Below are 12,859 nucleotides of genomic sequence, written 5' to 3'. Positions count from 1 at the left end.
ACAGGGAAAGCCAAGGAGCTGCAGCCGCAATTGCAGCCCCAGGGGTGGTGTGGCAGCACAGTATATTTTCACTGCTTTTGTGACCTGTGAGGAGCTGGATTCCCTCCTCTCTGCCTCCACAGAACCCCCGAGCCTGCAGACTGGGTACTCGGGTTATAAAACCAGATTTAACCCTTAGTGATTTGAAATCTTTTGTTTTGCTTATTCAGGTATTTTCAAGAATTTCAGTTCCTCTTTGATCAACATGTATATCAGCAACCACCAAACCCTTCATCCACCAACACATTTCTAAGATCTGCATTATTTTTTTTCTGTCCACACAATATAAGCGTTCATCCAGATGTTCACCCTGTCTGGATGACTGCACCCTGAGATCAGTCTCTATGATAGGGCTGGTCAGGGATCTTTCCACAAATACTATTTTTAAAAAAAAAAAAAAAAAAAAAAAAAAAAACCAGAAAATGCTAATTAATCAAAAACAAAACTTTCATCGGGAAGGTTTTTGAGGCCCAGGATGGAATTTATGGTCAAAAGGAGAGAGGGAGAGGGAGAGAAACAGCCAGTCCTCCAGTGACCCAGGCACTCACTTGGGATGTAGGAAACCCCCCGAGACTCTGCTCTGAATCAGGCAGAGCACAGACATGAATCTGTCTCCCCCATAATACAGGTAAGTGTCCTGACTATTGGCTATTCTGGGATGTTAAGGGCCACACACACACACACACACACACACACACACACACACACACACACAAAGTTTTGCAAGGTCTTGGTTTCATTCCAATACAGAACACAAAATGTCCAAACCTCAACAAACCTTTGTGAAACAGAATTCCTGTTCTCTTGCCATCCCTAATTACGCACCCTGTTAAATCCCTCCTCCAGCTCCCTGCCATGTCTCACAAACATCACTGTGCCTTCTTCCACACTGCCCCTTACACATGGAATGTTCCTTCCGAACCAGTCTGTAGGACACTATCCTCTCCTCCTCCAAACTCCTCAAGAGCCACCTCTGCTGCAATACCCAGAGGAAATCAATCAGTGAATGAAGATGTGAAGGGCACATGGCATAGTTGACCCTTATTTATAATCGGCCAGGAAAAACGCATCATGGACTGTGAAATCTGATCTTTTGCATGCTTTTACCCTGTACTATACAGATTTCATGAGGGAGACTAGCATTTCTCAAATTGGGAGTCCTGACCCAAAAGGGAGTTGCGGGGGGGGGGGGGGGGTCGCAAGGTTATTTTAGGGGGATCGTGATATTGCCACCCTTACTTCTGTGCTGCCTTCAGAGCTGGACAACCAGAGAGTGGTGGCTATTGGCCAGGTGCCCAGCTCTGAAGGCAGCGCCCTGCCAGCAGCAGCCCAGAAGTAAGGGTGGCAATTCCAGACCAGGCCATCCTTACTTCTGCACTGCTGCTGGGGGCAGCTCCGCCTTCAGAGCTGAGCTCCTGCCCAGCAGCCACCGCTCCCCAGCTGCCCAGCTCTGAAGGCAGCGCCACCGCCAGCAGCAGCGCAGAAGAAAGAGTAGCAGAACCGCAACCCCCCCACGACAACCTTGTGACCACCCCACAACTCCTTTGTGGGTCAGAATCCTGACAAATAGAACACCCTGAAATTTCAGATTTAAATAGCTGAAATCATGAAATTTGTGATTTTTAAAATCCTATGGCTGTGAAATTGACCAAAATGGACTGTGAATTTGGTAAGGCCCTATTTGTAATTATCTGGAAAAAATGCAAATATCCACCTATTAAAGGTGACAATTTGATTTTATCCCTCATCCTCTTATGTCCCTAGTTATTTTAGGTCCCAGATTTATGCATGTACTTAACTTCACACATGCAGTTAGTCCTACTGAAGCCCATGGGACAAGTCACATATATGAAATTAAACGTGTTCAAGTCTTCACAGGGTTGGAGCCCTACGCTGTAAGCTCTCCGAGGCAGGGATTACATTTTCTGATGTGTTGGTACAGCACCCAGCACAATGGGCCTCTGATCCTGACTTAGGCTTGTAAGGCTATTGTAATAAATACTATCACTATCACCTCGAAAGAGGAAGAGAGACCATGACAAGGAAATTCTGAAGCTGGCTGAGAAATTCTGCAGACTAACTCTCCACGTCAAATGTCAGAACATACACCAGTCAATAGCAATAGCTAAGAAATGCCACTCACCGGCATCAGCAGCTGGACACTTGCGGATGGTGAAGATCTGACCTAAGTCCTCCTCTTCCTCAGGGAGGCCCTTCTGAAGGCGCTGCAGTTTGCGCAGGCTCTCACTACGCTGATGTTTCATGGAGCGCACATGTTGGATAAGGTTCAGCTTGGCCTTGGTGGAATAGTTACAGAGGACACAGTGATAATAGCAGCTTTCGCCCTCAACCCCGCTCTCATGATGCTGAAGGTGCTGTGAAGAACAAAGCAGAGACACATGAATGACAGAGTTAGAAAATGTCCCATCCCCAACCTATATGGGCTACAGCACTTGAAGCTCCCGAAAGGTTTCTTGGAAACTCGCTAGCAGGAATGCACCTTGAACAAGAACAAGAGCAAGAGCAAGAATTTCCTCTGTTGAGAGTACTATGAAGGAACCATGAACGGGGATTTCCTGGCACTATTGTACTGACTGACAGCAACAGCACTTAGAGAGAGGCTGGGCTGACTTTGGGCACAGGAGCGATACAAGTGGGCATAGGACTGTTTGTTTTGGTTTTTTTATTAAAGGGCTGCCAGTATGCTCAGCACTGTACAAAACACACAGTCACTGCCCCCAAGAGATTGTAATCTAGCCATACAGACAAAACAGTTCAGCTACAAATTGCACTGGAGGGCAAAAAGGGCCATCAAGAACTCCAGAGTTGTTGGTTTGTTTTTTTTAAGTGAATGGGTCTGTTAACCCACCTCTTTCCAAGTTTATCTTTCATAGGCCTGGTGGAAAGGGGCATTTGAAGGGTGGATCTGAACCAAGAGAAAGGCTGCTTTTTGCACTGCAGTGAGATGATGTTTCAGTGGTCAGGGCAGCACAGGACAACCTCTTGATTCCTCAGCCACTGAATCTCACCGAAAACCATCTCTGCAGAGCCTGCAATTATAACCAATAAGGGTCAGCCTTCATTTTTGATCCAAAGTCCCACACAAACCATCAATAACTCACTGCTCGTGGCTGTCCACTAGTGCAAGTGGAAGTATTAAGTCAAGGAGCTTAGCATCATACATGTGAAAAGTGAGCCCACTATCACACACATCCCTGCAGATACGGAGTGCCTCCATCCCTCCTCTGCCGTGTCCCTCACTTGGAGGCCTGGCTACACAGGGGAATCTGGGAGGGCTGAAAGCTGTACTTAAAGGGGGCCTCATGCCCTATAGGACTATAAGTTGAATGGCAGGAAAAGTGGATTTGACAGTGACCACACAACCTTTCAGGCTGATGGGGGCCTCTCCCACAACTGATCGCTGAAAGGCACTGAAGTCTTGCGGGAGGCTACAGATATTAGGGATTGGGGCTGTCCCAAGAGAGGGAGAGGAGAAGATGAGGGGGAAAATATAGTAAATGATGGAGAAAGCTGAAATCCATGTCTTCCTACACTTGGGGATGTTAAAACGGAACTTCCCACTCTTTGCTTCCACGGAAAGTCATCAGGGAGATAAGCATGTGCTGGAACTAATATAGCAGCAGCAGCAGAGATCAAGCCTTTTCACTGAAAGAAAATGACCGATCCAACATTAAAAACCTGGAAAGAGCTCACGAGAGCAGAGTTGCTGAGTATGTGCATCCCCTGGTTTTCTGTTTGTAAAGAGAAGGTTTAACGCCCACCACCCCAGGGTCCATTCCCTCGGAAATGGACAAAAGAAGCAGGATGACCTGAGAGAGACGGCCAGAGACTAAGTGCACTAGCAACAACCTCCTTTTCAAGTAATTCAGAGCAAGCTACAGAAAAGCTTCCCCCTCCCACATGGAGACCTCATAGCCAAGCCAGCCAGTGCCAGTGGAGGACAGTTTACCCCCCTGATCAGCAAACGAAACCTATCAGTTCTCAAACCCAGAATCCCCAGGACACTGGGGAAAGGGGTAAATGTTATTTACCACATTGCTGTGAATCCCAAAGGCTGGAACAAAATTCTTAGAGAAAGACACAGGCAAGAATTCGCCCTCTTAGCTGTGCAGAGGGCTGCCCCACTTTGCTCTCTCATTTTTGGGTTGAGTTGGTACTGTTCTCATATATTCTGCACTAGCATTCCCCATTCCCATGGCATTTTGTTCCTGCCTGCCTGCTAAGGTGAAGCAGGGACACAAGGTCAAGGAAGAATTCCCAGGCCAAGCCATTTCGGATTACCGCCTGTACCTGCAATAACCTGCAATTCAGCAATAACCCGAATCCTCTCCAGTATTGTCCTGCACTGCAAGCCTGGAAGTATCCATTCTTAGCACACAGCCCCACAACCAGCTGCTCCTCACCTTCCATATCAGCCCAGGAAATCCTTTTTTCCCATTTGTTCTACTTGGGGAAAATTTACGTCAACCAATCTTGGGCTGCATTCATTTGCATTCTGTCACCAAAAAGCGTTACCTATATGAGGATAGGTTATCCTAGACTTCAGACAGCTGCCTTGTTGTACCTGCCAGCGATGGCTGAGGTATAGATGTCCTGCTAAAGACACACATTACGCAACTCTATGTCTGGATGATAGGGATCTGCAGTAGGGTGCCAAAGAGATAAACTATCTTTCCAAGCCAAGGACATGCTTAAAACTAGACAGGAGCTAGAGCTGCTGCTTTTGACCAGAAGGGGTGCATGAAGAGAATAAATGCTTTCCTGATCCAGCTAATTAGAAGAGTCTCATTTGGGATCATAATGTATTTAATTAAATTCACTGTAGTATCTGAAGAATCCACCAAGGCACCAATCCCTCTGCTGCCCTCAAAGAAACTTTCCAGAGCGCTCTCTCTCGTGGGCGTTTTACTCCTCTTTCCTCTGCTTAATCTCTACTGTCTGTGTGCATTAACTTAGCCTATGCTATAGCCAGAAAAAGAGCAATTGCTTCAGATATAAAAAACAAAAGATGCACGGGAGCAGTGATTTGACAGTGTCCTGCCCAGCTCAACCAGCCCAGTGCCTTGTCCTGTCCAGCTCAGATTTCTGCATCACACTCCTACCACCAGCCCCGGATTTCTTGCTCATTGGGGCTACAAGAAAGCTATTTGCTCCCTTGAGCGAAGAAGCCTTCTAAGTTCTGGTGGTACAAATTTCAAATTCTAAGACCCCGAATGAACAGAGACAGATGTAGCAATTGCTAACCTGGTCCATCTAACCCAGTTTCCTGTCTCCGACTGCAACAAGTACCAGCTGCTTCGAAACAGTGCAAGGAACCCGAAAAGGGCAATTCCGGAATAACCTGACATTGGGGGATTTTCTTCCTAGCCTTTCATAAGGTACTTCCTGACCAGGAGTGTTGCAAGATCATTGCTACCACTATACAAGGTTCCAGAAAAGTATTATGGACGTAGTCTCCATGGGAGACAGAGGCACAATTTTCAGTCTTTGATTGACAGGGGCGGGGGGGCCTTACATCCTGGGGAAATATATTTTAAAACAACTTAATAAATGTGGCTCATTTGCGGTGCTCCCTGTGTGCCTGTTCCAAGGATGTGGGTTGTAGTCAGAGACCCTGCCCCTCTCAGGCCCCCTTCACTTGCTACTGCATCCTGTAGTGAAGTCAAAATCCTGTGTGACCTACAGCATCAGTCTGCCATGGAAGCAATAGCGGTCACACACACAGTGCTATGATTTTACTGCAGGGTTACACGAGAGGAGTGAAGTGGGTGAAAGTCACACACCTGCAATTTTTAGCTGGGGTGTTACTGAAAATGCTGAAGCACACAGATAGATAAGTACTGTTAATGGTCCATCGTGTAGTAAAGCTTTCCCCAGATGAGAATTTTCCCTTACACAAAGCACAAATTCAAAAGACTAAACAAGAACTTTCATTAGACGATAATTCATCTTGAAAAAAAATCAAAAGGATATATTGTTCCGAAAGAAAACTAACCAACTTCGCTCAGAGAACATCGATTTCAGTAAATCTGAAGGAGCTGTTCACCCCCACCCTCCTACCCTGCCTTCCAACAATAGGAAACTTCTAACATCTGGTTCTTCACGCATGGAATGCAAAATATTGATTAGATTTAGTCAAAGCTCCACTTTAAAAGTAGAAACAGACAGAAGTACATTCTGACAGAAACCATAAGGGTCACAAGTGATGCTTCCTAGGGGAAGAAGGCCTGTTACTGTACACACATGAACCACAACAACACAACACCTACTCTTACACACAAAAATCAAAAACAAACTCTGCCCAGTCCTTCAATGAGGAAACATCTAGTATCTCAATGCAAAGCCATCTGCTGTCCCTGTGGAAGAGGGCAGTTGGGGAAGGATTACAATGCCAAAAGTGTGTCTCAGTGTGTAGCTGGTTGTATTTCAAACACTAGAACATTTCTGAAGCCTGGAGGAAATACCCCTGTACATTACCATCTCTAGTACCTGGCCACAGAAGAAGCCCTACACATTACTAGCTCTTTAGCAGATGAAGAAGAAAAGCTAATCAGAAAACAAGAGATTTGCCTTTGAGAAACTGGGTTCTCTATTTCATTTTTTTCCCACATCAAACATACACCCTGATTCCATCCTCTGTAACAACAACAAGAAAATCCTGCTCAAGCAAGACAGCAAAGAGTAGCAGCAAATAGATGCAAGCAAGACAGTTTTCCTTATACAAAGTTTGTATCAGAAAGTTAGACTGTGGAGGAACCTACCTTGTTTCATTTGGAGGCTGGAAGTCAGAATGACAAAGGAAGTGATATGTCAAATGTTTTTTGTTAGATCAAAATATTACATTATAGTAAAGATATTAGCATCAACCATTGTGTCTGCCTGTGAGCTTTCAATACGGTTAGAGTTTAAAAGAAACAACCACCAGACATTTAGAAACCCAGGACACAGAGTTAAGACTACTTCCACAGTAAACCGCAGACTCACACTCAAACAACTAGACAGCCTACATTGTAACTCTGTAGTTCCTCAGACTGATTAAGAAAGTGTTGCTTAATGTTATTTTTACAGTTCATCTTAAAGAAATCAATCTGCTCAGTTGCTCTAAGTGAAAGAAATCAGTTAAGAGAGGGATTGTGAAATTGACCCTTGGATTGATCGACTAACTTTCCAATTCTTGTTCATGAACATCTGTCCTGGAAGGTTGTGTCAGCTTGTGTTCTGATAAGCAACAGCATAATAAACGTTCACAGCCTATCACTGTGGACAATGTAATTTTTAAACAAACGAGAGAAGGAATGACACTATGCTCCATTTCTCCTTCCTTCCCTTCCCCTTTTCTTCTCACCTCCATCCCTTCAATGCCCCCATCCCCTCCTAACAAACCCCACCCACCATTCTTTTTTAAAACTGTGGAGCTAACAGGACATTTGCAACCCTCAGATTGTTCACTCTGCTTGCATGTTACCTTCCTTCCCCTCCCCACCTTCCTTCCCCTCTTTCTTTTGTATTTAGACTGCAAGCTCTTCAGGGCAGAGACTCTCTCTCTCTCTTACTGTGTACAGTGCCTAGGAGAAGGTGGCCCTGATCTCAGCTGGGGCCTCTAGACACTACTGCAATACAAATAAATGCATTAAGCAGAAACTAGCTAAACCTATCCAGACCTGTATGTATAAAACACTTTTTAAAAAATAGGGTTAATAATGTAGGACACCTTAACCACATAATTGTCTTTAATTTGTTAATTAACACACAACTCTTCCACATTTGAACTGCTACCTTGAGCTTAGCAAGTCTGCTTTTAATTTGAAAGTGTTCTTTTGAATATGTACAGTAAGTTTATTACTAATACTGTGCAGGAAGCCAATTCCTACTGTAGCATTAAGACACTAGACTCGCACTTCCCAGTGACAGTGCAGTGGAATGAAATGCTCTCTTCTGCCTAAAATCCACGAGCCATCTTCAGTGTGTCCGAGTTAAAGGTTTGGTGGCGATGTAAAGCGTAACTCTAGCCTGTTGTGGAAGTGCAACATTCACTCTGAATTGCCTGCTTTGTAATGTTTATTATTTTTTAGAAACACACAACAGACTATGTCTGCAACCTTCACTTCACCTTGTGGGAACTTCTCCCTGTTTTTATTTTAGAAGATCCTAAAGTCTGCTGGAGAGGAGTGCTGCTACGGCAGATCCCAGGAACCCCACAAGATTGGAGCCCCAACCCTAACAAACCTTAGAGGTTTCAGAGTAACAGCCGTGTTAGTCTGTATTCGCAAAAAGAAAAGGAGGACTTGTGGCACCTTAGAGACTAACCAATTTATTTGAGCATAAGCTTTCGTGAGCTACAGCTCACTTCATCGGATGCATACTGTGGAAAGTGTAGAAGATCTTTTTATATACACACAATTATATAAAAATTTTATATTACCAGCAGGAGAGTGGGGTGGGAGAAGGTATTTTTTCATGCTTTTTCCCTGCGGAGAGAGAACTCCCACCCGTTGCCTCCTCAGTCCAAGAGAACTGGTTTGCTTGCTTTCAGTTCTTGTTTCTTGCCTCCAGTCTCTTAGAGGTGACGGTGTAGGCATTCTGCCTGAGCCCGGAGGGATCAGGTGGACTGGGGGAACCTGCTGCTGCAAAGGGATCATTTTAAACATGCCTGCTCCACCCTGTCAGGGTGATATGTTGTGATACTCCCCCAAAGGCTCAACATAAATAACTAGAGTGCTCCCTCTCCCCCGCATCCCCCCAGGGTTGATTTTTCTTCAGTCACTCTGTACTACTTAAACTGGCTGAGGGTTCATGGCAGTACATTAGTATTACAAATCGATGGGACTCATTTCATATCAAGAATGATAGCTGACTGAACAACATTATCCAGTACTTTCCCCGGTGTGCTGAAGATCAGTGCCCAAAGAGAAGTCTTTATTCTCTTCTTTTAGAACTATTAGAGACAAGTTTTCCTCTAAGAGATCTTGTGAAAGAAAGGAGTAATGTTAAAGAGCAAAGGCTTGCACCTCTCCTCTCACGCAGCCTTCTTTCCAGCACTGGAGTTGCTGTAATTGATGCACTGGTAAATGTCAGTTAAAGAGAGATGTTAAAAGAATTACCAAACACGGCTGCAAGAGGAAGGCGAGCAGGAGCCAAATACAGGCACAAAACACTTCAGTCTGCCATGCCTCAGGGACGCTTGCATCTACACAGATACGTCCCATTTAGCACTTGCCTCTCCCCAAGAGGGACAAAAAGAGAAAACCAAGAATATAAACGACTTCAAAAGCCCTTGTGTACACACGTACTGGCACACTGGCAGCTGTTGCCATTAGCCTGTGTGAGCGAGGTCTTGGTGGACAGCACATGCCAGCCTCATTACCTCCAACTCCTGACTAGTGGGGGTTCAGGAACAAACCTTGGAAACAGGACAGCACTGTTGCTGTAATGACAAAGGGACAGTCTCTCCCCAGATTTGAATGTAATAATACAGGGTCACACAGGGACAGTGGAGGGTAGAATGTGGCCCTCTGAATTCAGTCTGCCCATTGCAATGGTGCACAATCTTTTCCAGTCACATCCCCCTTACCAGTAAGAGACTCTGTCCGTGCCCCCCCTCCATTACTGCACAGCCAAGGCTTCCTCAGCAGCGGAGTGTGGGCTGAAGGTGGAACTGGGGATGGAGGAGGAGCTGGACTGGGGGCAGAGAGGGAATGAGGGCAGGGCTGGTCTGCCAGCAGGGCTGGAAGCGTGGCATACCCTCCCCGCCCCCAGTGGGAGCTCGCCCTGGCCCCGCCACATGCTCCCCCGAATATTCCTCTGTGGCCCCCTAGGGGAGTATGCCCCCACAGTTTGGGGCCCACTGGATACAATAGATACAAATTCCTGACACTGGGGTTATGTGGAAAGCACTTCACATGCCCATAAGGATTCCATTTTTACCACCAGGCTGTAACTCTGTATGCGATGAGGAACTCCAGCGAAGCTAGAGGATGTTAGTAAGTTGGAGAGGGTTCAGAGAATAGCAAAAGGAACAATTAAGGATTGGAAAACCTGCCTTCCAATGACTGACTCAAGGAGCTCAACCGTTTCACCTTAAAAAGGAGAAGGTTAAGTGGTGACTTGATCACAGTTTATATATACCCTACACTGGGAACAAAAATTGATAACAGAGGGCTCTTCAGTCTCACAGAAAGAGGTAGAACACAACCCAATGGCTGGAAGTCAAAGCTAGACAAATTCAAACTAGAAATAAACTGCACGTTTTTAACAGCAAGATTAATTAACCAGTGCAACAATTTATCAAGGGTCATGGTGGATTCTCCATCACTGGCAATTCTAAAATCAAGACTGGATACTTTTCTAAGAGATCTGCGTGAGTTCAAAGAGGAATTAATTCAGGGGAGTTCTCTGGTCTGTGTTATACAGGTGGTCAGCCTAGATGATCACAGTGGTTCCTTCTGGCTTTATAATCTATTAATCTAGATAAGACGCCAAAATATTGATCCCTAGAACCTGAGGCTAGGACCCATGTATGCGGAATATTGTGACTAGGGGAAGGGATCAGGGCCCTCAGAAGATCTTAGATGCCTCAAAATTTCCCCCCTCCCCACAGCTCAGAGCCATAAGCTGCACTAGATAAATCATCAATACTTGTACACAAGAATTTGGATCCTTAATGAAAGTCATGTGGAAGCAGCTGTCTGATGCTGGCCTGTTCCAAATACTCCATAAAAATCAGAGCTGGCTCAATTCATCTTACTCTCCTTTCACACCTGCACCCCTGCTGGAATTTCCTGGAGCCATCTGAGAAGCCGGGGAAACTAACTACAATGAGAACACATGCTGCCTGACTGCTGAAAGGGGGTGGCCTGTTCACCACCAACCCCTTGCTGGGCTTGCCTGTCCAGATGTCTGCAGGAACAAGAAATAATTTTTTTTCACTGCAGCAGGTTCAACAGAAGAACTTTCACTGTCTCTAAATTTCTCCCATGTCCTTCAACTGTGTATTGCTCACAAAGAAGTGATCTCCACACCATCACCTTGAAAGCCCTCTATTTCCTTGCCTTTATACATGCTTCCAAGCAGGAATTCCCACCTTGCTCTAAACAGTTTGCACACACTGTATAAAGTCCAGACTTTCTGTCCCACACCTGTCTGCAGTTTGGGTTCTTTGGTCATTTTTGTAACCAGACATCATAGTCTTCACCCTAAAATTTTCTCCCCAAAGTCAAGATTTCCCAGTACTGCCAATCCCAATCACTGAACAAACCATGAGGTTTTTAAAAACAAATTTAGGTCTTTATTTGCCTTTTGAGCCTTTAAGGTTCATGTTGTCTACATTTTTCTACACAACTCTAATGGCTAGAAACATTCTCTCCCTCCCACTCTCCAAAAAATAAAGCTGAGATTTTGATGTGATCACAGCCCCCATAGCTGGGACCTTAAGAAAAACATCAAATATCACAAGGGGGGCAAACATGCTCTTGCCAAGGTTCTCTCTGCAGGTCTTCGCTTTCTTTTCCCCCTAAAGAGGATCCTCTCATTCTTAAATCCTGCTTGGCAATAACTGAACCTGGCAGGAATTATAGTACACCTTCATGCACGTGTCAAACACCTGACAACAGCATCACTGAGAAGAGCCCTGTGTCTCTGGGCGGGGTCTTCGAAGCTGCCATCATCTAACCTGTCTCCTCGAAGATAATACTGCATAGATTCCAAGGCCAGAAAGGACCACTAAGATCACCTAGTCTGATGTCCTGTAAAACACAGGCCAGAGAACTCCCCCAAAATGACGCCGACAGCAAATCTTTTAGAAAACCATCTGATCATGATTTTAAAATTGCCAGTGATGGAGAATCCACCATGACACGCCGTAAATTGTTCCAATGGTTAATTACTCTCACTGTTAGAAATTTACATCTTGTTTCCAGTCTGAATTTGTCTAGCTTCCAATTCTAGCCCTTGGATCATGTTATCTGTTGCTCTGCTAGACTGAAACGCCCATTATTAAATATTTGTTCCCCACGTCGATACTTTTAGACTCTAATCAAGTCATCTTTGTAAAGATAAACAGACAGAGCTCTGAGTCGATCGCTATAAGGCAGGTTTTCTAATCCGCTGATCATTTTCATGGCTCTTCTCAGAGCCCTCTCCAATTTAATCAACATCCTTCTTGAATTGTGGGGGCCAGAACTGGACACAGGATTCCAGCAGAGGTCATACCAGTACCTCTCCTACTTGAGATTCCTGTTTCTACACCCAGGATCACATTAGCTCTTTTTGCCACAGAGTCACACTGGGAGCTCACGTTCAACTGATTACCCACCACGACCCCCAAATCTTTTTCAGTCACTGTTTCACAGAATAGAGTCCCTCTGCTCGTTAGTATGGCCTACATTCTTTGTTTCTAGATGTATATATTTACATTTAGCCACTGTTTGCTTGTGCCTGGTTTACCAAGCAATCCAAATTGCTCTGAATCAGTGATCTGTCCTCTTCATTATTTACCACTCCCCCAATTTGTGCCATCTGCAAACTTTATCAGTGATGATTTTATGTTTTCTGCCAGGTCATTGATAAAAATATTAAATAGCGTAGGGCCAAGAACAGATCCCTGTGGGAATCCAAGTCCAACACCTTAAGAAGTCTAAGCACATTATGTCAATGCTATTACTCTTATCAACCAAATGTGCAATCTAGAAGAGAGATCAAGTTAGTCTGACAGGATCTATTTTCCATAAACCCATGTTTATTTGCATTACTTTCTTTTTCCTCCTTTAGTTATTTATTAATCGAGTCCTGGATCAGCCTGTTG

The 12,859-nt window shown here is 44.9% G+C and overlaps 1 protein-coding gene across 3 annotated transcripts in view; it reads right to left on the bottom strand.

Moving 5' to 3' along the window:
- The window catches only part of ZFHX3 (zinc finger homeobox 3), a 277,375-nt gene that overhangs the window by 126,689 nt on the left and 137,827 nt on the right, over positions 1–12,859 (bottom strand). For all 3 annotated transcript variants that reach the window (XM_074968994.1, XM_074968995.1, XM_074968996.1), the window contains one exon: positions 2,183–2,414. In XM_074968994.1, the coding sequence (XP_074825095.1) occupies positions 2,183–2,414 (232 nt within the window). The remainder of the gene's footprint in view (positions 1–2,182; positions 2,415–12,859) is intronic.

Source organism: Natator depressus, chromosome 12 (assembly GCF_965152275.1).
Source record: "Natator depressus isolate rNatDep1 chromosome 12, rNatDep2.hap1, whole genome shotgun sequence".
NCBI lineage: Eukaryota > Metazoa > Chordata > Testudines > Cheloniidae > Natator > Natator depressus.
This window is presented reverse-complemented; position numbering and strand designations above follow the sequence as displayed.